The sequence below is a fragment of the Pelobates fuscus genome, chromosome 7 (genome assembly GCF_036172605.1).
Source record: "Pelobates fuscus isolate aPelFus1 chromosome 7, aPelFus1.pri, whole genome shotgun sequence".
Lineage (NCBI taxonomy): Eukaryota > Metazoa > Chordata > Amphibia > Anura > Pelobatidae > Pelobates > Pelobates fuscus.
Genome location: NC_086323.1, coordinates 96,213,974 through 96,240,078, shown reverse-complemented (window position 1 = coordinate 96,240,078; position 26,105 = coordinate 96,213,974). Strand labels below are relative to the sequence as shown.

At 40.9% G+C, this 26,105-nt stretch overlaps 1 protein-coding gene across 2 annotated transcripts in view; it reads left to right on the top strand.

Annotated features, from left to right (window-relative positions):
- Positions 1 to 26,105, top strand: part of PRKAR2A (protein kinase cAMP-dependent type II regulatory subunit alpha) — a 124,370-nt gene that overhangs the window by 76,115 nt on the left and 22,150 nt on the right. For both annotated transcript variants that reach the window (XM_063426232.1, XM_063426231.1), the window contains exons 4-6: positions 2,322 to 2,405; positions 5,320 to 5,426; positions 7,570 to 7,723. In XM_063426232.1, coding sequence (XP_063282302.1) covers positions 2,322 to 2,405; positions 5,320 to 5,426; positions 7,570 to 7,723 — 345 coding nt within the window. The remainder of the gene's footprint in view (positions 1 to 2,321; positions 2,406 to 5,319; positions 5,427 to 7,569; positions 7,724 to 26,105) is intronic.

Sequence of the window (26,105 nt, the reverse complement as noted above, 5' to 3'; positions counted from 1 at the left end):
GGAGATTGGAGGTCAATATAATTGAGGTTCCCCCTTAGTTGAGGGGGGTTAGGCTGAGGTCATTCGGTGAGGTGGTACTAGAGAACAAACAATAAGAGGTGGTGATCAAAGAGAGGAAATGGAGTGTTCTGGATATTAGATAATGTACATGCATCAGAGAAAATGAGGTTGAGGGTATTGCCAGCTACATGGGTGGGAGAATTAGCCCACTTTGATAGCCCAAGGGAGGAAATTATTAAAAGGAGTTTAGAGGCTGCTGAGGTCAAAGGTGGGTTAATGGGAATACTGAAGTCCCTGAGAATTAGGGATGGAATATTAGAAGAGATGAAATAGGGTAGCCAGGCAGCAAACTGGGCAAGGAAGAGTAGAGGGGATTAATGATTGGATTTACCTGTATAGTCTGGAACTCATTCAGTTAAAAAGTGAGAAGTGACCAAGTGCATTTTGATGCAAAGGTTCATAGCACATTGGTTGGGTAAAGAGAGTGCAAAGCCATTTTTAACTTATAATATTTCAGCAGTTTAACCCCTTAAGGACCAAACTTCTGGAATAAAAAGGAATCCTGACATGTCACACACGTCATGTGTCCTTAAGGGGTTAACCGATGACTTCCTAGTTTGGTATCTTTATGCGGGATTGCCATATTTAAGGAAACCAAATTAGGGATCATTAACTAGAAAGGAATAAAAGAAAAACTTGTTGAATGCTTCTGTTAGTGTGTAAATGATAGTATGTGTATTTTTTAGTTGAAAGTTACATCAGAGCAAATTATAATTTAAAAGGAAACAAAGTATATACAGTAATTAGCTTGCCACCATGTGTAACCAAATTGTCTCAATTTTACGGTTTAAAACATTACATCAGAGATGCCTTTTAATTGGCTTTTAGTAGTTTTCCTTTCTCATTTTTTTTTTTGCTCAATAGAAATCCACTGACAAACCTAGACTTAACAGTGTAATATTTTCAGTAGCTAGGTGTCCAGATTTTTATACCAGATAATTAAAATCAGCAAACTTATCTTATAACGTCAAACTAGATCTTGTTCAACCAAGCGATCTGTGCCTTAGCACAATATACCATCTAAAGGCTTTAACACTAAAAGTGAATGTTTAAAATTCTGAATGTATGCCGCTCATGAAACGGGTGGATGAGTTTGTCTTGTGTATATTGCAAACACCAGACCATTTGCAGTATATGAAAGCAAAAAGAGAAAATAAGAGGCCATTGAATATTGAGTGATATAGAGTAGAAATAGAGAAAAATAGATCTGTTTTAGAATGTACAGAATCTCTCTCTAATACACGCATCTATACTGGGTTTGCACACACTTCCTCACAAAGTAACAGTTTACTTTATACTGATCAGCTGCTCTCCCTCCCACCCACCACTTTTTTTTTTTTTTAAATATACAACTATTTATATTGCGCTGGTTCATCACATCTATGAACCCTCTTTATGCAATAGTAGAAACATACAGGACAAACTAATAGTGAATAAATTGCTAACATTCTAAGTGTGCCTGAAGTGCATTTTAGTGCCCTTAATGACCTCTTCATCAGAGTCCACACTGTCCCATGACTTGTATTCAGCTTTTTTTTGTATTGGCTTACATTCTAAGAGTACCGCCTCTAAGTAGGCAATATTATACACTTTAGTCTATCATCTTGAGGGCGGTTATAGTCTGAGCTGCTAATCATATACAGCAATTACAATTAAACATCCTTTGATAAAGTGTTTGGGTAAACATGAAATATGTCCCGAACACGATAATGGTAATTCTTAGCCTTCATTACACCCCCTACCCCACCCTTTCTCACAGGCACTTGGACCTGGTACTTTGAAATTTTTTTTTTGTATACTTTATTAATTTAGTCAGATTTTTTTATCTAGATCGCAAGTTACTTATGAAGTCTGCCTATGTTTTTTTTTTTTTGTGCCATGTTGCATATTTTTCAATAAACTGAGCACCTTTAAGGATCCACCTTGTGGATATAATTTGAGGTTTACTGATTACAAAGTGTGGTTCTTTTCTGGAATTGTGGTGAAAGCTCAATCTGTCACTGGCTTTCCATTGAGAAAAAAAGCATGAGAAAGTACTTTTGTATTGGAACATTAGTGACATGATGCAATAGGAAAGGAAATGTCCCAGAATATTTTTGCATTTGGATAATCGTGTGGGGTTTAATTTTCAACCTGTGCAGTAAATATAACAAAATATAATGTAGTAACCATGTATACAACTTTGTGTTGACAAGTGATCACACGACTGATTTCTGATAGATGTGACTTTATAAATCTCTTGTTGTATTTCATCCATTTAGGTTGTTCACCCCAAAACAGATGAGCAAAGGTGCAGATTGCAGGAGGCTTGTAAAGATATACTACTCTTCAAAACCCTTGACCAGGTATTGACAATTTTTTTTACCCTACCCTCTAGGTAAGTATTTCTTATTCTACTCCATGAATTGTATGTATTTTACGTCTCCCTCTCCAAAATGAAATGATCATAAGGAACTAGTGATGGTATAGACGTTCGTGGCCGGTGGTGCAGAAAAGCTGCAGGCACACCCATATAAAACCCACAGCACTAGAAAGCTTAAACCATGTATTGACCAAGTTGCAGCTGCCCGTCAGGATTCTTCTCCGTGTGGGGAAAAATGTTTCATATTTTTTAAATGTTTAGTTTGTCAGATCTCGTTGTCTTGCCCTGTCAGAAACCGTTTTAATTTTCAAAACTATTACAAATTGTTTATTTGAAGACAATATATAAAATATTCATTTTTATGTAACGTGAACTGCATTGCCTCATTTAAATAATCAATGGTGTCTCAGGCAGCTTTTATCTACTAGCAATAATGCTCATGGTTGACTGTTTGTGTAATCTCTGTTACCACCAAACTTTCAGTCCAATTTTTTTGTATCCCTTCTTCCTGCTGGACTATCTTTATCTTGTCTTGACTTTAAAAGTAGTAGGAAGATTAACAGTTTACTGACACTGAATATGAGACATTTTAAGACTTATTGTGGTCAAATTGGAAAATGAAGGCCTCAAGACCAGAAAGCAAGCTCTGACTAAGCAGAGGTTTTTAATGAGCAAGTATGTCATCCTAGTATTCTCAAAATACAGATTAAGAACAGCACACACAAAATTAAAATATGCAGTTTAAAATTTAAAAAAAAACCTATAGTAGCAAATATGGGATTCCGTTACACCATATGGCCCTATTATGTTAAGCCCACTAGTACCAAATATTGCTGGGTCCTACACTGATTTTTACATGGGAGATTAACTTGCTAACTGCAGTACTTACTGCTTAAACTGCTCCCAGAGACTCTCCTCAAATGTATACTTCACTGTGGTTACCTACAAAGGGGCACCTATAATAGAGGGGTTCGGTACTCAACCTAAAAGGAATCTGGTCTGCATTCAGAATTACATACGTAGAAATACATAGAACAAAGGGTATTTGGGGCACACCCAGAACATGCATTTCTCAGTACTTGTGCTGCCGTAAAGACCAAAATAAGGAATAGCGCAGACACACACAAAAAAAGTTTTACATTTTAGCTAAGGTTACTTAAAATCGCCTATTTGTTTGCTAAAGTAACGGCACCCCAAGCATAAAGGGGTTAAACCGCCGTTTAGAAGATCTTCCCCCTTCTAGAGACACAGGCACAGCTACCGCAGAACCCCAAACTCCTGAACAGGATACAAAGTAGCACTCCAAACTCCCGAACTGGAACCTCACGAATAGCTGCTAGCAGCTGAACAGGAAAAGCACCTGGCAATCAGTCTCTAACAGCATACAGTAAATCCCCCCAAGAACGAGACAAGGCTCCGTTTTGAGGGTCAAGCAGTAACAGACAAAGCTGTGGGTTTATTGTTCTTATATTACACATTCTTACACATTAGTACCACCCACAGGGTTTTGGAAAACAACCAATAAACACGTACAATACACTCAGACACTCCCACACAAAATCCTCCCCTCTGCCTGTGATACAATTACCTTACACAATGGATAATGTAATTATCACAGGCAGAGAAATTGTTTTTCCACATTATTCATAACTTTAAAAGTATGCATCACATTCACATAAGACTTACATTTTCAGAATCATAGCATACTCCAAATATGGCTTTTCTGCCCAAAACCAGTTCCACAGAGTCTTCTATCCTGGAGATAATTGAGAAGTAATCCAATTATCTCCAAGGACAGAGGCAGAACTCCATTAGCCACATGGTAGCAAAATACAATAAAATACACAAGGCTACATTTATTACATAAAATACAGACATGCAACATATCCCCAGATAACTTGGGTCTGAGCGCACATTATTACTGAATGGCGCTCAGACCACACACATACAGTTCAATTGCCATGGAGCCAAAGTCTTTTATTACACGAATAGGCTCCATGGCATAGCTATCTGGGTTAAATGAGTTCATTCAGTAAATCCGAGAATCTACCGAACGCCAGGGCATAAATACATGAATAGACCTTTCTGCATAGAAAGTATTTAAATGCTGGTCCATAGTCAAAAGGCAGCAGGCAAACAACCGGGCTCCTCCAATGCACAGTGGCGAGATTGGTCTCGTCACAGCTAAGATAGGTGATTTTAAGCAACCTTGTACAATTAGTTGTTTTTTTTTTTTGTGTGTGTGCACTGTTCCTTAATATGTATTCATAAAATATGGGTATGTTTTGGTCTGTATGGCAGCACCACTGCTGAAAAATATGCATTCCGGATGTGCCATCAATTACCATTTTTCTTTTCTTTTTTTTTTTTTTAAATGCCAATATTCTCATACTGCAAGAGGCATTGCTTGCCAACAAGCAGAGAGAACAGGAACTGCAAAAAGGAAGCATGATAACCATGACAACTCTGTAGAGTACTTAGTCAGGCTTCACATGTCTTATTTATATCCCCAAAACTTGGATACACAAAAGACAACCTCAGAATGGATTGTATGCTTTATAAAGATAGAACATTAAAACAGATTGAGAAGCAGTAGTGCTCTTTCACACCCTTAAATAAAACAAAACTACTTGCAGATGGTCTTGGCTTCCTACCGTAGTTATCCATGCTATTTTTCACCAAGAACCTTGCTGGCATTGTGTGTGTGTGTTCATTCACAGATTTTCACATCCTACACTACTAGATGGGCAACTGGATGGTCCCGGGCACACTCACCATGGGTGAATTTCTCCTTGCTATTGGGCAGGGAAAATGTTTAAGCCCTGTATATAGAAGTGTGCTTTGTTGACATTCTAATTTAAACCAAATCATGTTATGTTTCTTTCTTTTGATTGTAGGAGCAGCTCTCTCAGGTGCTTGATGCAATGTTCGAGCTGCGTGTAAAACCTCAGGAACATGTTATTGACCAGGGGGATGATGGAGATAACTTCTATGTTGTGGAACGGTAATGCTTGTATACATATACTTGCTCTTTTTTTTTTTTTTTTTTTTTGAGAACTTGTTATAGTGGTACATTATTTAGCTGTACTTTTCAAATGGGAATATATAATATACAAGCAGCTGACCTCTAAATATGCAAACATTGTGTGTGCAAAATTCCTACCAAATAGAATTTTTTTTTTTTTTTAACCCTTAATTTGTTGTACATTTGCAGGCCTCTTTTGTGTTTTGTTGAGCAAATGAATATAAATTTCAGAATAAAATATAGCTTTTGAAACAAATGCAGTTGAGATCTTTTACTCAATCATGAAACCAGTGGGGCATTCACTACACATATATCTTATTATTTTGTGAAAGAAGGTGAGCAGTATGCAAAGTGTAGCAATGAGTGCATTAATTTACTTAAAAAATAAAACCGTTGCTGCTCTAGTGGGTATGTGCAAGTAGCTAACATTCATTCATTTGCCATTCTTCATCACGTGCAATGCAAAGTGCATGTACTAAAGAATACTCAGTTAGCTTTTCTGCCAAAATAATAGGATGTTTGCAGCAGTATGAAGGTGGGGTAACAGTTGGAGTATGTGTGTGAACTAACATCACATTTGACAAGTAGCATACCTACAAGCTGGGCTTGTAGGGGAGACTTACATGTAGCACGGTTCCGCAATGAATAGGAAAACACAGATGGAATGGAACTTGTTTTTTTGTGTATATATAGAAATGAACGTATTTATTTGTTGACGTATTGTGCCTATGCTAGACCGACCAACTTGACATGTACATTTGACCTAACCAAAACTTCCTGTAATAACATGTAGTGCTTACATGCATTGTAAACGGGCTTTTGTACAAGCCTACTGTTACTTATTATGCCGCCCCTTACGTCATTGCAAAAATAAAGATAAAAAAAATAAAAAAAAATAAACACAATGATTTAACTCCTAAATGGCAGAGAATTGAGCAATGAGACTGCATGGGCATGATCTATACACCTACACTGCTTCATTAACCTTAAGTAGTTTTGATGACGTTAGTGTTCCTTTTCCTTATTTCCATCTTCATGTAGCAGAATAATTATGAAAATGTTTAAAGCTTTATTTCTCATAGACCCCTACACTGACAGGGAAAATAGGCCGATGGTCGGACAAAGGGTGATTGTGTATTTTGAGGGGAAAATGCATGTAGCAATATTCAGAAAAATTGTGATAAAATTGCTCTTTAGGTTATTGCAATGTCTATTTAACTATTTAGATGCAATAATTCAATTTTGGAAACAAGGATTCTCAGTGGTCCTTATAAACTTTTGCATGGTAACTTCATTTTATGAATTACCTACATGGTGGCCAGGCTCCCTACAACGATCACTTGCACCAACCTATTATTGATGTTTCCATTTATATTGGTTTTGTTTTGGTTATTTGCTGGTCATTTGACGATATGAAAGGGGATGACATATGTATTGGAGCATATTCCATATAGTCTCATGCTTGAGGGTGACATGGTCTGACATAATATGACTGTCCAATATTTAGAATGAGCCAAACTGGTGTATCATTTAACTTTTTTCTGGAAAAAAACCCATCTGGCAACATAATGCTTAAATCACTGCAGCAATAATGTTTTTCTATTTGCACCTCTGATACATTGTACGGTGTCCCATTGCTTTTAGCTTGACAACCCTTAATTTGAGTTTTGTTTAGCAGGATATACATGTTCATTAACTTTAACGTACAAAAGCAGGTCTTAACAAATACAAGGTTCAGTTATTTGCAAAAACAAATATTGCTCTAGTTTTCAGCTGCTTTTGTGTATGTCTTGAAATCCTTTTGTTTTATTTTTTAATGCATGTGTTTATATGGATATATTCTTGGTACTCGCTAAGATGTAGACCACATTCCATTCTACCTTCAACACTTTTTTTTCCCCCCCCCTCTAATGGTGCCCCCATTGCTTTGTCCAATCATGTTGTGGGGTTTCCAGCTACCATGATGGCATGGATACTCTTCTGGAACCTGTTAATAAATAGTGTGCATATCTATACTCCTTAATGACCTCACAGAAGAGATGAAAATGGGTAATTAGAGCTAGCTAGGAATCATGCTTTATCCTTGCATGTTTAATCGGGTTTCCTTCTCTTATTTCTTTAGAGGACTGTATGATATCTTTGTAGAGCGAGATGGACAATCGCGCTGTGTGGGCAGATATGATAATCACGGCAGTTTTGGAGAGCTGGCACTGATGTACAATACGCCTAGGGCTGCAACGATCGTTGCCACCACAGATGGTGCTCTGTGGGGACTGGTGAGTAGAAAAAATAGACTGATGGTAACAAATTATCCAAAGAAAATTTATCAAATTCATTTATTTTATTTTATTTTTTAATGGTTTTAAAGAATGGGATGGTTAATTTGTTCAGTACAACACTGAAAGAAAGAAGCCCTTAGATGTTTATATGCTACTGGGATTTTAGCTTCCTGTTTAGTTAACAGGCCTGTCTTCAGTGGAATAAAAATTCAAAGGATTAGATATTCCCTTCACAATGTACTTCTCAAGAAAGAGCATAGCCAGAGCCATGTTGCATAATCTGTTTAATTTCTCAAATATTGTTCGTAGACTCCCTTGTTGATCATCTGCGCTTTTATGGCGTCTAAAAAAAGCTGATTTCTTTAATTTACAATCTTAAGAATTTTTGTAGAGTTGTGATTTATTTACTTAGTTTTAGAAATTGATCCCAAATAGAGCATTTTGTTTGTTTTAACATAATAAAAGATTTCTAATTAACCAACACTTGCTGTAAGTTTTCAGTGGGTACAACTTTCTGCAACGGTCCATTCAAACACTGCTGGTAACATAGGAAATAAAACTTACAGTTTAAGTAGCTTCAAATTGTAATTGAAGATTAAATCCTTTCAGAAATGTATATTCACACTGCCTGTTTAGGAATGCAACACAAACTATTATTAACCGTGTTTTAGCTTTATACGTAATCCCGGTCCTCGGTTAAATTAATAAAAAATAGTTTGTGTCAAGGTTCCGGTCATTCACCCTGCTTTGTGGGAAACTGGTAATGACTCGCCCCTTGCCTGCTACAGAGCAACCTCGTGTGTGCTTCAGACCTGGGGAAGAGAGGAAACTCTCGAAAGCTTGTCTTTGAAATATTATGTTAGTCCAATAAAAAAAAAAAGGTATTAGCATCTTGTCTACTGGACTAATACGGCTAATACCATATATAGTCAATACAATGTTGAACAAAAATCGGTTGAACTAATTTGCATATGCCCACCCAGAATCCTTTGCGGTAGTAACATCACTGCAGATTTGTGATTTCTGTGGGAAAACCAAGTCTTATGGCTTGACTAGTGTGCAGATTTTCTTTCCACATTGTATTGAATAATGTTTTAACTAGCCACAGCATGAGTGTCTCAGTTCTCTGTTGTGAATCACTGGACACTTTAAAGAAGATGGTGGGTATGTGCAGTAGGAGTTCTAAAAACTATTTGTGACATTGTTGTGTGAGAAATGTACCCCTCCTCTTGCCACTAATGGTTTTCCCTAGAGAGAGATGTGGAGAGATGTGGAGAGATGTGGAGAGATGTGGAGAGATGTGGAGAGATGTGGAGAGATGTGGAGAGATGTGGAGAGATGTGGAGAGATGTGGAGAGATGTGGAGAGATGTGGAGAGATGTGGAGAGATGTGGAGAGATGTGGAGAGATGTGGAGAGATGTGGAGAGATGTGGAGAGATGTGGAGAGATGTGGAGAGATGTGGAGAGATGTGGAGAGATGTGGAGAGATGTGGAGAGATGTGGAGAGATGTGGAGAGATGTGGAGAGATGTGGAGAGATGTGGAGAGATGTGGAGAGATGTGGAGAGATGTGGAGAGATGTGGAGAGATGTGGAGAGATGTGGAGAGATGTGGAGAGATGTGGAGAGATGTGGAGAGATGTGGAGAGATGTGGAGAGATGTGGAGAGATGTGGAGAGATGTGGAGAGATGTGGATTTTACATAGATAGATATAGATATTATGTATATATGGTGGGGGAAAATTGTGGTTGAAAACCCCTTCCACCTGAAGTCTGTGTAAAGTTTATACAATGTTAAACAAAAATCTGCACACCAGTCAAGCCATAAGACTTGCTTTTCCCACAGAAATCACAAATCTGCAGTGGGCGTTCTATGCCGTCCTTGGGGACCCTGCTCTAAACGCCGGCGGGCGGCATAGAACGCCCAAGCCGTCCTATGTACTTACCCGGTCGCCGGCGATCACGGTGTGGGGACTCACCTCGCAGCCCAGGGAGTCCCCCTCTTTCCTTTCCGGACCCCCAGGGCCATGTGATCGCGAAGTCCTTGCGAGTGCCTGTAATGACAGGTACTCCCCCTGCTGCCTGTAAATGGCAAAATAAGTGTTAAAGTTACAGTTTAAAATAAAATATATACTTAGATCATATATATCTTTATTATATATATGATTGTGTGTGTGTGTGTGTGTGTGTATGTATGTGTATATGTATGTGTGTATTTTATTATATATATATATATATATTATCAATATCAAAATACACGTAGAATAATATTGATTAAATAGAAAAAACATTATACAAAATAAAATATATGTGTACATTCGTTCTAACTTTATTTTAAAATTAATATATGTATATATCAAAATGCATGTAGAATGAAATATATATATATCTATATATCTATATACATAAGTATATACGTATGTATGTATGTATGTATGTATGTATGTATGTATGTATGTATGTATGTATGTATGTATATATATACACACGTGTATAAATATATATAATAATTCTACGTATATATTTATGTAATAATTTTACATAATTAGATAATTTTATTCAAAAAATTTGCGATACATGCCTGACAACCCAGGCCAAAAGTCCAGGGAATTTAATTTGCTAGCACTATATTTAACCCTGTAACTTTCCAAGACACCATAAAACCTGTACATGGGGGGATACTGTTTTACTCTGAAGACTTCGCTGAACACAAATATTAATGTTTCAAAACAGTAAAATGTATTACAACGATGACATAGTCAGTGAAAGTGACATTTTTTGCATTTTTCACATACAAATGACACTTACACGGACGATATAATTGTTGTGATACGTTTTACTGTTTTTAAACACTAATATTTGTGTTCAGCGAAGTCTCACAAGTAAAACAGTACCCCCCATGTACAGGTCTTATGGTGTTTTCCAAAGTTAGAGAGTCAAATATAAGGCTTGCGTTTCAGTTTTTTCACATTGAAATTCACCAGGTTGGTTATGTTGCATTTGAGACCGTATGGTAGCCCAGGAATGAAAATTACCCCCATGATGGCATACCATTTGCAATAGTAGACAACCCAAGGTATTGCAAATGGGGTATATCCATTCTTTTTTAGTAGCCACTTAGTCACAAACACTGGCCAAAATGTGGCGTTCAAATTAGTTTTTTGCATTTTTCACACACAAGTGGCTACTAAAAAAGACTTTGGGTTGTCTACTTTTGCAAATGGTATGCCATCATGGGGGTAATTCTCATTCCTGGGCTACCATACGGTCTCAAAGGCAATGTAACCAATCTGGCGAATTTAAATGTGAAAAAACAGAAAAATGTAACATGCTATATTTGACCCTGTAACTTCCCAAAACACCATAAAACCTGTACATAGGGGGTACTGTTTTACACGCGAGACATTGCTGAAAACAAATACCGTATATACTCGAGTATAAGCCGAGTTTTTTAGCACATTTTTTGTGCTAAAAAACCCCAACTCGGCTTATACTCGAGTCAATAGTCTGTATTATGGCAATTTGCATTGCCATAATACAGACTGGGGCTGTGGGGGCTGTAAGAGAGTTTACTTACCTCTCCTGCAGCTCCTGTCAGCTCTCTCCTCCTCCGCGCCGTCCATTCAGCACCTCGGTCAGCTCCCAGTGTAAGTCTCGCGAGAGCCGCTTACACTGGGAGCTGACAGAGGGAGCTGCACGGACGGCGCAGAGGAGGAGGGAGCTGCAGGAGAGGTAAGTAACATCTCTCACAGCCCCCCACTGAACTGCCAATGCTGGACCACCAGGGAAGGAGAGCCCCCCTCCCTGCCATGTATCAAGCAGGGAGGGGGGACGAAAAAAAAAAAAATTAGTAGTAATAAAAAAAAGAGAAATTAAATAATAATACAAAAATAATAAAAAATTAAATTAAATAAATAAAAATATTAAATAATAATAAAAAAATATTAAAATAATAATAATAATAAAAAATTGCCCATCCCCCACCAAGGCTCACACACTGCACTCATACACTCACACTGCATTCATATACACAGGCTGCGCTCGTGCACACAGGCTGCGCTCGTGCACACAGGCTGCGCTCGTGCACACAGGCTGCGCTCGTGCACACAGGCTGCGCTCGTGCACACAGGCTGCGCTCGTGCACACAGGCTGCGCTCGTGCACACAGGCTGCGCTCGTGCACACAGGCTGCGCTCGTGCACACAGGCTGCGCTCGTGCACACAGGCTGCGCTCGTGCACACAGGCTGCGCTCGTGCACACAGGCTGCGCTCGTGCACACAGGCTGCGCTCGTGCACACAGGCTGCGCATAAATATTCAATTAATATATTTTTTTTTAGGATCTAATTTTATTTAGAAATTTACCAGTAGCTGCTGCATTTCTCACCCTAGTCTTATACTCGAGTCAATAAGTTTTCCCAGTTTTTTGGGGTAAAATTAGGGGCCTCGGCTTATATTCGGGTCGGCTTATACTCAAGTATATACGGTATGTGTATTTTATTGCAGTAAAAGCAGACAGTATTATGACCTTCACAGTTGAAATGTCACGTAAAACTATAAACTCTTTTAATTCTTATTTTCTTCCATTTTTTTTATATTTTATTCATATTAAATGTTTCATTTCATCATAAATATTTAATGTTATATATGTTTCCCCTGAATAAAATTATATATAAGAAGTGTGGGTGCACATAATATGAAAGAGGCAAATTACGCCTGAACAGACATATAGCGCAAATTCAAGTTTTTGTTTGTTTTGTTTTGATCACAACGCGTACATTTGGCTCAGGCCTTAAGAGGTTATCATTGTAGAAAATATAATATATGTGTGTAAAGGTGGAGCCTGGAGTTGTGGGAGGGGCTAGTGCTGATATAAACACTCCCCTATCGGCACTAGATTCCTTCTTGGTATTGCTCCGTTTCGTGTCTTCACTTCTGGCTTAATCCAAAGTGAGAGGATCCATGCACGAGGTTCTGCCGCTGTCGGGCGTCTAGCTGCTCCACGAGGCTGTCTCCCTGTGTAAACCGTAAGTTGACTGATGGGTGCCTCAAACACGCTGTCTGTACCATTAACTAGGGAACCCTCTGACTCTCCGGGGTCCCCGGCAATGAGTTAACAAGCATTTTGGCCCCCCCACGAACACGCAGGGTACGTGGCGTGTAAAGGGATCCCCTTTGATAATTGCTGCGTACCAGCTTTCATTTAGCCGAACAAGCAGTTTGGTAGATTAACCCCTCAACAAATGTGCAGGCCATTTCGTGGGCATCTCCCTATTTCGTGCTGCGTTCGGCACTTTCATTCATAGCATTGCTATTCCTCTCATTTAGGCTGGTTTCAGCTTTTCCTATGCCAGATAGTCAGATTGTTTGGCTAATATCGCCACCTTGTGGCCTTGTACATTATTAATTGGTATCAATTACTGTATTTAAATGTTCAATTATTTTCTTGACTGAGGTTGGTTTCTTCAGTCAGAATGGTTGGTTTAGAAGACTGTTATAAGCACTATCGCTCCTATAACCTTAGTCATTTTCCTGTTAACCCTGTATCTACTTCTTTTCTGTTGCTTCAGGCTCTTAAAGTCTGCATTTCGTGAAAAATTAGCCAAATCAAAAGCCAAGTGTTGTCTGCTTATTAAATTGGTACGTGGATAAGCAGCTACACTTTTTCTTCTTTAAAGCGTGCTCTGGCTATCTTGAGAACACTTAGTTGCAGCTATTTAAAGAGCTGCTGGTATATATAATGAGGAGGGGTATGGATTAAGATATAGGTCTGACTCTCTGGATGTTGTTGCTGGTTTACACACTCCTTTTTCCCTGGTATACAAACTTCCTGGTTGCTTGGTCACGTCAAAGTATAACAGGTCATTATAAGGACCATACAGCATGTTACTTTGATGCTGATTATAATCAACTTGCTTCAGATAATGTCCCTTCCTCTTTTCTTTAACTACTGCGTAAGTCATTTGAATATACAATGTTCCCCTAACACTGATGGTTGGCTGCATCTACTTGTATATTGTTACAGTATAAGTTTAAGCATCACAGTGGCATCACTGGTAATGATTGTTGTAACGCTTTGCAAAGACACTATGGTCTTTAAACAATTAGGTTGTGGGTTATTCTGTTTCATTTGAAGCCATATGATTTGACTTGTTACATATTAAATACTATTATACTGATAGTTACAAACAGACATCGGACCACCTTTTGGGTCTGGGCATAAATCATGTCATCTGTTGTCACTAGTCAGCCTTGCATACAATTTCTCACACACTCATGGATAGTGTCCACATACAGTGCTGTATGTATTTTTATTCATCATCTTTGTTAAAGATTGTCCCTGAGGAAGTCCCTAACAGGGAAGAAACGCGTTGGACTGATTTACCTGCTTTTATTTACTTTGATGTAAGTAATAAATGCTTTTTTTACTCTTTACTCATACAGTCATCCAATCTATTTTTTTTGCACTTTGTTTTTTATGTGAGACTCACATTTACCAAGTATTTGAAGCAAAGAAGACACACCAAGCATATTTCTGAAGGCACTTCTTGGGATGTCAAAGTGCGAGTGAGCATTTGTCACTTGCTCATATATCCAATTATAATATATACAGTATTGCACTATGCCATATATTTCTTATTTCCCTAGCTTGGAATAGCCCTATACCATACACACTACAATTGATAGGCCTTGTCCTAAGCATCCAAGTTTCCATTTTGGGATTCTGTATATTACCCAGGTATGCCCGTTACTCCTTTGAAATACTGTTGTTACGGTTCATTTTGACGCAGACATGATTCTCCCTTCCACATCCCCGTAGGTGCACTACTAACTGCTGAACCTTCAAACCTTTGTCATACGAATCCAAATTCAGTTCATGCAGGTACGTTTCCCCATTAGCTTATATTCGTACTTTCCTGTTTATATCAGTCTTTTAGATTAAAGGAATTACTGTCTGTCAGGGAAATATGTTACATATTTAGCTTTCTAAGGTCTTCTATGCCTCAAACTAGTGGTCCTGCGAGGTCAACACCCATCCTCATACTCTGAGGTATTTGGCCCTCGGTCCAACACATACTTAGCCACCTCGCAAGTTACATAGAGAAGGCCTCACTTGTCACACCCAATTCTATTTTTCTCTTAAATTTCACAGAGTGGCCAACATCCCGCCACTACGTTCCGTGGTAAATAGGCCCGCGGTCCAACTCATAGATAGAGCCTCTCAAGGCGCTTGGCATAAGTAGGGCCTAATTTGTTACCACATAGTGAAAACTTGCGCCACTTGGCATTAATTTGCAGCCAATACCCTGGAGACGAGATCCTAATTTCCAATTCTCATTTTAGTATGTCACAAGTTCCGGAAGGGGGAGATGAGCTTTCACTCCCTAGCACCCCAACTAGGTCGGGTTCACCATCTTGGAGACGTGAATCGGCCAGTCCTTCATCTATCAGATCTTGGACTATAGCACGCATTCAAGCCAAACTTAGAAGAAGCATTCCATTCCTGGCCACTGCTTGGAAAGCAGAATTTAGATTAATGCAAACACATTTCCATCCTGGTGCAGGGGGAACATCAACCTGCCTGACTTACAGTCAATGATTAATTCTCTTCTATCATCTATGGGTCAAATTAGAGATAGAATCGACATATTGAAATATGGCCACTTGGCAACAAACCTGACGTCTGATGATACATCTCTAGCAGCTCCTACGGCTATTTTACAGGGTAAGGTAGCTGTCCCTATACCCCTGATTGAAACACTCATGATTACACCAGCCCATATGGTGCCTCCTCAAATACGCAAAGATATCCTGGAGGGTAAGGATGTGAATATGGTCTCACTTATGATTGCTTCACAGGATATCATGTAGAGAAAAAAAAAACCCTATGCTTATGGGGACCTATAGGTAGTCCTCAAGGCCTGAGATCCCAGACTCTGTAAAAAACTGACCATTCCCGAATTTGTACTGGCGTTTCTGGTCTAAAGAGATGTGATATGTACCAACTGGCCACGGAGGAGAGATAAATTTTGATACTTACATGCATAAGATGGTGGACCTAGGGCATAAATACAGCGGATATGCCTTATATGACTATCATAGGTCATTTTTGGCTAAAGCAGCAGCAACTCTGGCCCAGTTTAATATGGTTGTTAACTGGAGTAAATTGGATACAGAGTTGTTCTGTAAGCATTTTGCTGGCCTCAGGACTCCAGCCTATGCTTTGTGTTCTTCAACCTCACACGCGATAAATCTCTGTCCTAATGACGCCTCAGTTTTGGGCCAACATACCCCTAGCTTAGTAGCCAAGTCTGAGAAAGTCATAAAGGATAAACTAGGCAGACCAATTGTGTTCTTTGGCAAATCCCAAATATGTCATAATTTTAATGCAGGTGCTTGTGGGTTCAGTGCCTATAGGTTATTGCATATATGTACGCAATGTTTCTGAGCACATTCCAAAACAATGTGCCCCATTAAACAGTATTTCACATCTGTTAACATTATTAAAGGACCACTCTAGGCACCCAGACCACTTCAGCTTAATGAAGTGGTCTGGGTGCCAGGTCCAGCTAGGGTTAACCCATTTTTTTTATAAACATAGCAGTTTCAGAGAAACTGCTATGTTTATAAATTGGTTAAGCCTTCCCCCTAATCCTCTAGTGGCTGTCTCATTGACAGCCGCTAGAGTGATTCTCACTGTGAAAATCACAGTGAGAGCACGCAAGCGTCCATAGGAAAGCATTGTAAATGCTTTCCTATGCGACCGGCTGAATGCGCGCGCAGCTCTTGCCGCGCGTGCGCATTCAGCCAACGAGGCGGAGAGGAGGAGGAGAGCTCCCCGCCCAGCGCTGGAAAAAGGTAAGTTTTACCCCTTTTCCCCTTTCCAGAGCCGGGCGGGAGGGGGACCCTGAGGCTGGGGGCACCCTCAGGGCACTCAACTGTTAGCGTCACACCCATCTCCACAATTAGTGGATTTCTTGGTTTCAGGGTTTTCTGATGGGTTGCACACTGGTATCTTAGCATTACCTACCGGAATTGTGGAATGTAAAAACATAATCAGCTATTAATGACCCAGGTTCTGTTGATACACTGTTGCTACACAAGTTGAATCAAGGGTTTATCCTAGGCCCCTTTCCCACACCCCCCTTTTCTAATTGGCGAACAAACCCAATAGGTATTGTCATGGGGAAACACTCCTTAAAAAAAGAGGTTGATTACAGATCTGTCCGCACCTCACTCCTCCACTATCCCCAGTTTAAATGCTTTAATTCCATCTCAAGAATTTTCTCTACAGTATGCCACAATAGATAATGCAGTTCAAGCTGTCATGTCTGCTGCGGTTGGGGCATGGTTGAGCAAGACAGACATTGTCAATGCCTTTAAGTTGCTACCAATTCACCCTTCTTTATGGCATATCCATGGTATTAAGTGGAGAAACTAGTATTATTTTTTCAATAGGCTAACATTTAGTTCAAAAAGTAGCCCCAAAACTTTTGATACTTTTGCAGAGGCCTTATGCTGGTTACTCCTTAACTCCTGTAGATGTCCATCGGTACTTCACTATCTTGATGATTTTCTCCCCACAGAGAGTAATGCTAGTCCACCACATAGTCTACAAGATGCCATACAACTATTTGAAAGTTTGGGCGTCCCGGTTTCTCCTTCCAAAACAGAGGGTACCGAAACCATAGTCAGTTTTCTGGGTATTTAACTCGACTCAGTGGCTATGGTATCCAGCTTGCCAAGGGACAAACTTGAACATATCCTAGCCTGTATTGATTACTTGAGACTGGGTCACTGTAGTCGTAAGGAATGAGTCATTGCTGGGTTCGTTGAATTTTGCAATGAGGATCATCCCTCAAGGCAGGTCATTCATTTCTAGGCCTTTCTTACTGCCTCTGCTTTCCGAGGACAGTAGGGTTTCTCTTGATTGCCAGGCCACAGTAGATTTGCGGACGTGGCAGAAATCTCTCTGTCAATGGAACAGGAAATCCATGTTCATATCTCCATTTTCCGACAATTCCCTAATGCTCTCTTCACATGCAGCGACTTCCAATGGCATTGCAACAATTTGTGGAGACCAATGGCTATGGGGCTGTTGGCCGCCCAAAACCAAAGCATGGGGAGGCCTTTAATCGAACTTCACCATTGTTTGAAATGTATCCTATTGTGGCCGCGGCAGCGACCTGGGGATGCTCCTGGTCTGGACAAACTGTTCAATGTTTTACTGACAATTAGGCGACTTGTCATATTATTAATAAAGGCCGCTCGTTAGTTAGACTCTTAATTTGGCTAGCTGCAACTCATCAATTCTTTATATGTTGTACACATGTTCCTGGTATTCACAACACGGCAGCTGATCATTTGTCCTGCTTTCGTTTTCAGGAATTCCTCCAACTACACCCCAATGCCTCACCGATGGCAACTTTGGCCCCTCAATTTCAAGACCTCATCTTGGATTAGGCCAACTCCTAGCTCATGGCAAAATGCTGTCACAGCTCTTTATCTGAAAACACCAGATGGTCATACAAAGCAGCTTTCAATATTTTCGTGAGATTTACTAGGGAATTCCATGTGGTAGATATTTTCGCGATGGAATCTTTAGTGGCTTTCACTTTTTTTGCCACCTGAAATTACATCTATGCTACAACACAATCGAACTTTATCTCACAGGGTTACAACACCACATGCTTACACTATTTCCAAACAAACAAACCTTCTTATCTTTTCTAATTAAGACCGTGTTAAAGGGAATCCAGAGGTGCAGTATACCACAAACATTGCAGAGATTACCAATCAATGGGAGCTTGTTCCGGCCTCTGTCAGGCCTTTTGGATAAGTCCCTATTCGAACCAAAGACCAATCAAACTTTAAAAGTTGCTATATACTTATTTTTCCTTTCAGATTAGAGGCAGTGCTTATACCACAGGGATATCCAATCTGGAGGGAAAAAACAGGCAGGCAAATCTCCAAACATTTTAATCCCTCCCCTAATTACCTCCTTTCCAATAAGTAGCAGCTCCTCCTGATCATCCCCAGTTCTTTGCCTGCCTTCGGCAGGGGAGGTTAGACAGGAGGTTCTCCAGGAAGCAGGTGAGAAGGGCTGAGGCTCTGGAGGCTCTGCTTCCTTGATGTCCGGGTAAGTAGCGTTCAACACGCCGGCCGGCGTGGTCCCTCAAATTTTATGTTGCCGTCTTTTGCCGTGCCAGGTGCCGGTATGACGAAGGACGCAGGCGTGCGTCGGCTGGGAGGTCCTGCGGTGGAACGCACGCACAGGTTGCGTTGCGTTCCACCAGGGAGTCGCGGAGCGCGATGCACATGCGCAATGCGAACCTGGATTCAGGCGCCAAATTTGAACTGGGCGTTTCGTTTGGTTACAGGACTTATATGAGCATTTACCAGCAGCAACCTCTGTTTGCCAGGAGCTCTCAGAACGGTTGTAAAGTGTGTTTCTCACCTGCCCTCCAACACACTCTCAGGCCATTTAAGGTAAGACTGTTTAAGTTTTCATTTTAAATGGTTCTTAGCCTGAATCCGTAAGGAGAAAATTTTGATTATTTTCCCTTTTCTTGTTTTCTGTTCCCAGTATGTCTAATCCGGAAAATATGGATAAAGTTGCTGAGAAGGGGAAATGTGCATCTAAAACCAAGCATTTAATGTGCTCTGTGTGTGGCCAACCTATGCCAGATGGTTGTAAAAAGAAACTTTGCTCAGTGTGTTCAAAAGAAGCTTCAGAGGAAGCAAAGAGAACAGAAATGTCCACTTTTCTCAGCTGGTTGCAGCAAAGTATGCAGCAAACATTTGTGGATATGCAGTCAGCTGCATTACATTCAGTCCAGGCTTCTGTTGCTCAAGATTCTCAGATTGTAAAACATGCTAAGAAAAGACTGAGATCTTGGGAAGCTTCTGATACTAGTACAGGAACTAGTGGTTCTGAGTATGAAGATAATTCAGGTAGTGATTCATCAGATGAGGAATTTGCCTTCCCAGATGAAGCCATTGGGAAATTGATTAAAGAAGTGCAGTGCATCTTTGACATTGAGGAAACAGGGAAAAAGTCCAAAGTGTTTCCTTTTCACCCACAGATTAAGGAATTGATTTTGAAAGAATGGAAGTTCCCTAGTCACAAGCCGTTTATTTCTAAGCATTTTAAAACTCTTTTTTCCATAGAATCGGAACAAGACTGTAAGCTGGATACGGTCCCTGTAGTGGACGTCCCTATTGCTCAAATAGGTAAAAAGACTACATTACCAATTGGAGATTCAAGCGGGCTCAAGGATGTCATGGATAAACGCATGGACTCCTCCTTAAAGAAGTTGTTCATCTCTTCTGCAGCCCAAGCTAAAGCTTTGATTACGGGGTCATCCGTTGCCAAGGCCCAAAAACTTTGGTTGGAAGAACTAGAAAAGGTATATACGGGAGAAGCTAAGGAAGACCCGTTAAAGCTATTAAAAAATATCAAGATGGCATCTGATTTTTTAGTGGATGCCTCTGCAGAAAGCCTGAAATTATCGGCTAAGAATATAGGTATTTCAACAGTCGCCAGAAGAGCGCTTTGGCTTAGAAATTGGTCAGCAGATGCGGCATCTAAAAATTCACTGTGTGAACTATCTTTTGAACCAGGAAGACTTTTCGGTTCAAAACTGGATGAGTTGTTGAAACAGATGAAGGAAGGAAGGAAAGCTTTACCAGTATCATATAGGAAGCAGTTTAGAAGCCGTAACGCAGAGACACTTCCCTCATTTAGAAGTTCCTTTCGTAGAAACTATTTCAGGGGTCAACAGAAAAGAGCCTTTGATTATAGGAAGAAGGAAAGGTTTACTGCCAAGAGAAATAAAAAATTATGACGCCAGGCCTGTGGGTGGAAGGTTGAGTACCTTCCTAGAGCACTGGAAAGAAACAACATCAGATCGCTGGGTCCTTACAGTGATAGAGCACGGATACGCTCTAGAATTATCACAAGCCCCAAAGAACATGTTTCTATGTTCCGAGGTTCATTCTCTAGATATGGAACTCTCTCTGATGCGAGAAGTATCGACTCTGTTACTAAAAAGAGTGGTGGAAGAAGTTCCTCTAAAGGAAAGACATCAAGGCACCTATTCAAGACTTTTCTTGGTGCCAAAACCAGATGGTTCGTTCAGACCTATTCTAGACCTAAAAGCCGTAAACAAGCGGATTATCAAAAAGAAATTCCTCATGGAAACAGTAAAGTCAGCTGCTCTGCTTATTCACCCAAAAAGTTGGTTTGCGTCCCTGGATTTGAAAGATGCCTATCTTCATGTACCCATAGCAGAATCCAGCAAAAGTTTTCTACGGTTTGCGGTGTGCTGCCAATCGGTAACCAAACATTACCAATTCAGAGCACTGCCTTTCGGCCTGTCATCAGCGCCCAGAGTATTCACAAAGCTTCTAGTAGTCGTTTCAGCTTTTCTAAGAGGTATGGGCATCGCTGTCATTCCATATTTGGACGACTGGCTGTTGATTGCAGAGTCCCAAGTTCAACTACAGTTAGACCTGGGGACAGCCATCAAATCGCTGGAAAAGCATGGCTGGCTAATAAATTTCAACAAATCGGAACTAGTGCCAGTTCAAAGGATCCAGTTCTTGGGTCTAATTTTGGATTCTATCGCGATGAAGTTATTCCTGCCAGAAGAGAAGAAACTGAAGATCAAGCGGTTAATCCGGAATCTCAGAGAAAAAAGTGTGTTTTCAATCAGAGAAGCCATGTGCTTGCTGGGTCTGTTTACAGCCTCAATTCCGGCAGTCGGTTGGGCAAAAGCCAGAATGAGACCTCTACAAAGAAACATTCTGCAAGTCTGGAATCGACAGGAACTCGGCCTAGATGGGCTGATGAGGTTCAACAATCTAACTTTGAAAAGTCTGCAGTGGTGGACAGCTTCTCGATTCCTCCACGAGGGTCTGTCATTCCGGATGAAGTCCTTCACTATCATAACAGACGCCTCTGCGCTGGGCTGGGGGGCCCATCTGGGAGACATAAAGAAGCAGGGGTCCTGGCAAGAGAAGGAAATGAGAAGTTCCTCGAACTTCAGGGAATTAAAGGCCGTATGGATGGCACTCTTGGCGTTTCAGTTTCTCATCAAAGATCAACATATTCAAATTCGTTCAGACAATCGAACGACAGTGGCATATTTGAACAAACAGGGAGGTACGAGATCAACAAGATTAGAAAGCCTTTGTTCATTAATCATGCTGTGGGCAGAAGTGCACCTTATGTCAATCTCTGCAGTTCACATTTTAGGAAAGTTCAATGTGGTGGCAGATGCCCTGAGCAGGCATCATTTGAAACAAGCAGATTGGTCCCTGTCGTGCAGAACTTTCAAGTTCATCACAGACCGCTTCGGTGTTCCAGAGATAGACCTGATGGCATCCAGAATGAACAGGAAGACAAGACGTTTTGCATCCCTAAATCCAGCAGACAGGCCGGATTTCATAGATGCCCTGTCGGTACCATGGATTTCAACCTGGCATATATCTTCCCGCCAGTAGTGCTTATTCCCAGAATACTTCAAAAAGTAAGGCTGGAAAATGTAAGAATTATCCTAATCCTTCCATGGTGGCCAAGAAGAAGTTGGTTCTCGGTTCTCCTGAACTTTCCGGGGGCCACCTTTTGGAAGCTTCCTCTTTCAGGAGAAATTCTAGAGGACGCCATGGTGCCTCTTCCGACCCTTCGGAGATTCCAATTGACGGCTTGGTTTCTGAATTCCAGATTTTAGAGAGCAAAGGTCTGGATCCTGAAGTGATTAAAATCCTGTTGGCAACTAACAAGGAATCTACGTCTAAGATCTACACTAGAATTTGGAAGATATTTTGTCAGTGGTGTTGTAGGTTTAAAGTCAATCCTGTTTCCGCTTCCATCCAGAAGATTCTAAGTTTCCTTCAGATGGGATTTGCAAAAGGTCTTAAACCTGCATCATTGAAATTGCAAGTTTCTGCTATCAGTTTCTTCTCCCTCAGATGCCTGGCCTCAAATATTCTGATTTCTAGGTTCTTCAGAGCTCTGACTCGTTTGGTGCCCTATGTTAGGGAAACCTGTCCTCCCTGGGATCTAAACTTAGTCCTTTCCGCGCTTTGTGAGCCGCCCTTTGAACCATTGGAGAAAGCTTCTCTAAAGAGCATTTCATTGAAAACTGTTTTTTTGGTGGCTATTACATCAGCTAAAAGAGTATGTGAGATCCAAGCTCTTCGGGCGAATTTTCCTTTTTTAGTTTTTCATCAGGACAAGGTGGTTCTAAAGCTCGATCCTTCATTCATCCCGAAAGTTTTTTCTGTTTCAAATGTTAACCAGGAAGTGGTCTTACCGACTTTTTGTCAGAATCCATCTAATGCCTTGGAAAGCAAATTTCACTGCCTAGACGTAAAGAGATGTCTTTTGCAATATCTAAAAGCTACAGAATCCTTCAGGAAGGATAACAGTCTTTTTGTCTTATTCAAGGGCACAAGGAAAGGCATGAAGGTTTCGAAGAGTTCTCTGGCTAGATGGCTGAAGGATTGTATTCAGTTGGCTTATTCCAAGAATGGCATGGATCATGCAGGCCCTTTAAAGGCTCATTCTACTAGAGCTGTTTCGACGTCCTGGGCTCTGCGAGCGGCTGCTTCTCCTTCTCAGATTTGTTCAGCGGCTACGTGGTCCTCTCTCCATACTTTCTCAAGACACTACAAGTTGGACATACTGGCCTCGGAGGATGCAGCTTTTGGGCGCAAGGTGCTTCAAGCAGTAGTGAAATGAACCCGCCCTCTGGATCTGCTTTATTATATCCCTGTGGTATAAGCACTGCCTCTAATCTGAAAGGAAAAACATAAATTTTACTTACCGAAAATTTCTTTTTCCTGAAGATTAGAGGCAGTGCTACAATTCCCGCCCCTTTTTTCTAATAAACTCAGTAATTTTGCAGCTATTTGGCTTATGTATTTTCTGGGGATGATCAGGAGGAGCTGCTACTTATTGGAAAGGAGGTAATTAGGGGAGGGATTAAAATGTTTGGAGATTTGCCTGCCTGTTTTTTCCCTCCAGATTGGATATCCCTGTGGTATAAGCACTGCCTCTAATCTTCAGGAAAAAGAAATTTTCGGTAAGTAAAATTTATGTTTTTTTATTTTTTTTGTCAATCTTTCTTTTATTAAAGGCATATAAGATGGGGTACAGAAGAAAAACAGGGGGAAAGTACGAGAGATTTACAGCATAGGGTTGATAAATCGTTTAGCAATGTTAAGGTACATTTCCAGAGTAGCGATGCCTCATTTTTAAGATTCTTATGGTTGTTGAACTATATGTTGAAGATACAAGCTATGGATCATAAGGTCCTGTTAAATAAAGACACATCAAGCTGAGAAACTGATTGTTAAACAAGCAGAGGTACCTACTGTGTATGTTAATAGGTTTAAATGATATGCTATACCAAAGGGATCTGTATATTAAAGGGACACTATAGTCACCTGAACAACTTTAGCTCAATGAAGTAGTTTTGGTGTATAGAACATGCCCCTGCAGCCTCACTGCTCAATCCTCTGCCATTTAGGAGTTAAATCCCTTTGTTTATGAACCCTAGTCACACCTTCCTGCATGTGACTTGCACAGCCTTCCATAAACACTTCCTGTAAAGAGAGCCCTATTTAGGCTTTTCTTATTGCAAGTTTTGTTTAATTAAGATTTTCTTATCCCCTGCTATGTTACTTGCTTGCAAGACCCCGCAAGAGTCTCCTGTATGTGATTAAAGTTCAATTTAGAGATTGAGATACAATTATTTAAGGTAAATTACATCTGTTTGAAAGTGAAACCAGTTTTTTTTTTTTATGCAGGCTCTGTCAATCATAGCCTTGGGAGGTGTGGCTAGGGTTGCATAAACAGAAACAAAGTGATTTAACTCCTAAATGACAGTGAATTGAGCAGTGATATTGCAGAGGAATGATCTATACACTAAAACTGCTTTATTTAGCTAAAGTAATTTAGGTGACTATAGTGTTCCTTTAACATGCTAGGCTTTAACAATATTCTACATATGTAGAAAAAGAGGGGCATACAGTCATGTGTAGCAACCTCCAGAGCTGTCTATGTACAGAGTAGGTTAAGCATCAAGGTTCAAGATATACTAAGTTGCTTAGCCTGATGTATATCTTGACTCATTAGTTTGAAAATACACGCTATGGATCACATGATCCGGTTGGTAACATGCTAGCTAAGTAACGCAGCCTAAATTTTTTTTTTTTTTTTTAAATGATTGCATAGTTGTAAGCTTATACAGTTAAATGTATTACATGCTGATTTAGCATGTCTGAGGTGGTAAGGCATGTTAGAACATCAGGCTTGTGTCAGTAAACATACATGCCCACTCAATTGCAGTAAGTCAAGTTGTCATGTTATAAGGTATATCAATGAACAGGCATTGCATAGTTACTTAAGTTGCGTTTCAGGCTATTTGCCACCATAGGACTCATAATGTGTGCTGTGGATTTTCGCAGGAATGAGAGTCTCTGGCAGGAGCTGGATTGAGTCATACAGCGTTAGTTCTGTGGTAGTGTCCATTTATGCGGGTCTAACAGTGATCAGCAGCAGCGGCTCAATTCTCCTCAGGTGCCGGTCCGGGTGGAAGGCACATTCCCAGTCCCCTTCTCGAGTCATGGCCAGTGTCTTCAGCCGATCCCCTCTCGAGGCAATGTAGTGGCTGGTACCTGGATGGACTTTGGAGTGCGGGTACGCTGCGAGGACAGTGAGGCTTCCCTTTGGCCCTGTGCCTTGTGTGGGGGTCTACATCCTGATGCCACAAACTCAGGTACTCATGGAGGCAGAGTTTTTCCCTGCTGGGGTGCCGTGACAAGCCCCGGTGGTCTGCCGCCACCCGCGGCGGTTGGGCCTCCAGTGGTGTGGCCGATGCTGCAGAGTTGATCTCCTGACGACCCTCGGCCAGGGTGGGCAGGCGGTGCGCTTTGCTCTGTGCTGGCGCAGGAGGGTGTGTAGCACCCGGGACGGGCCTGTTCCGTCTCTGCTTCCCCGACCCCTGTGTCACGTCTCCATATGTCCAGGAGGGCCTTGTGAGGAGTCGTTCCAGCTTATCCCAAAATTGCTGGAATATAAGGTCCAGGCTTGTGGGTTGCGGTTGTGAAGGTTTAGGTCCTGCGGACCGTGATGTTCACACCATGTGGCTGGGCCCTGAGCATCCGGAGTCCAGTCTTGAGTGGGAAGCTGCAGTCCCTGCTTTTACGTGTGTCCAGTTGGTGGGGACTGGGATAACCCCCGCCGGTCCGTAGGGGTGGGGGACGGAGGCACAAACTTTGTCTCGTAGTTTGTTTCAGCGGCGGGAGAGTGGCCGTCTCCCCCACCGCCGCCATGCTTGTAGGCCGCAACATCGGGCGGGTCGGAACCGGT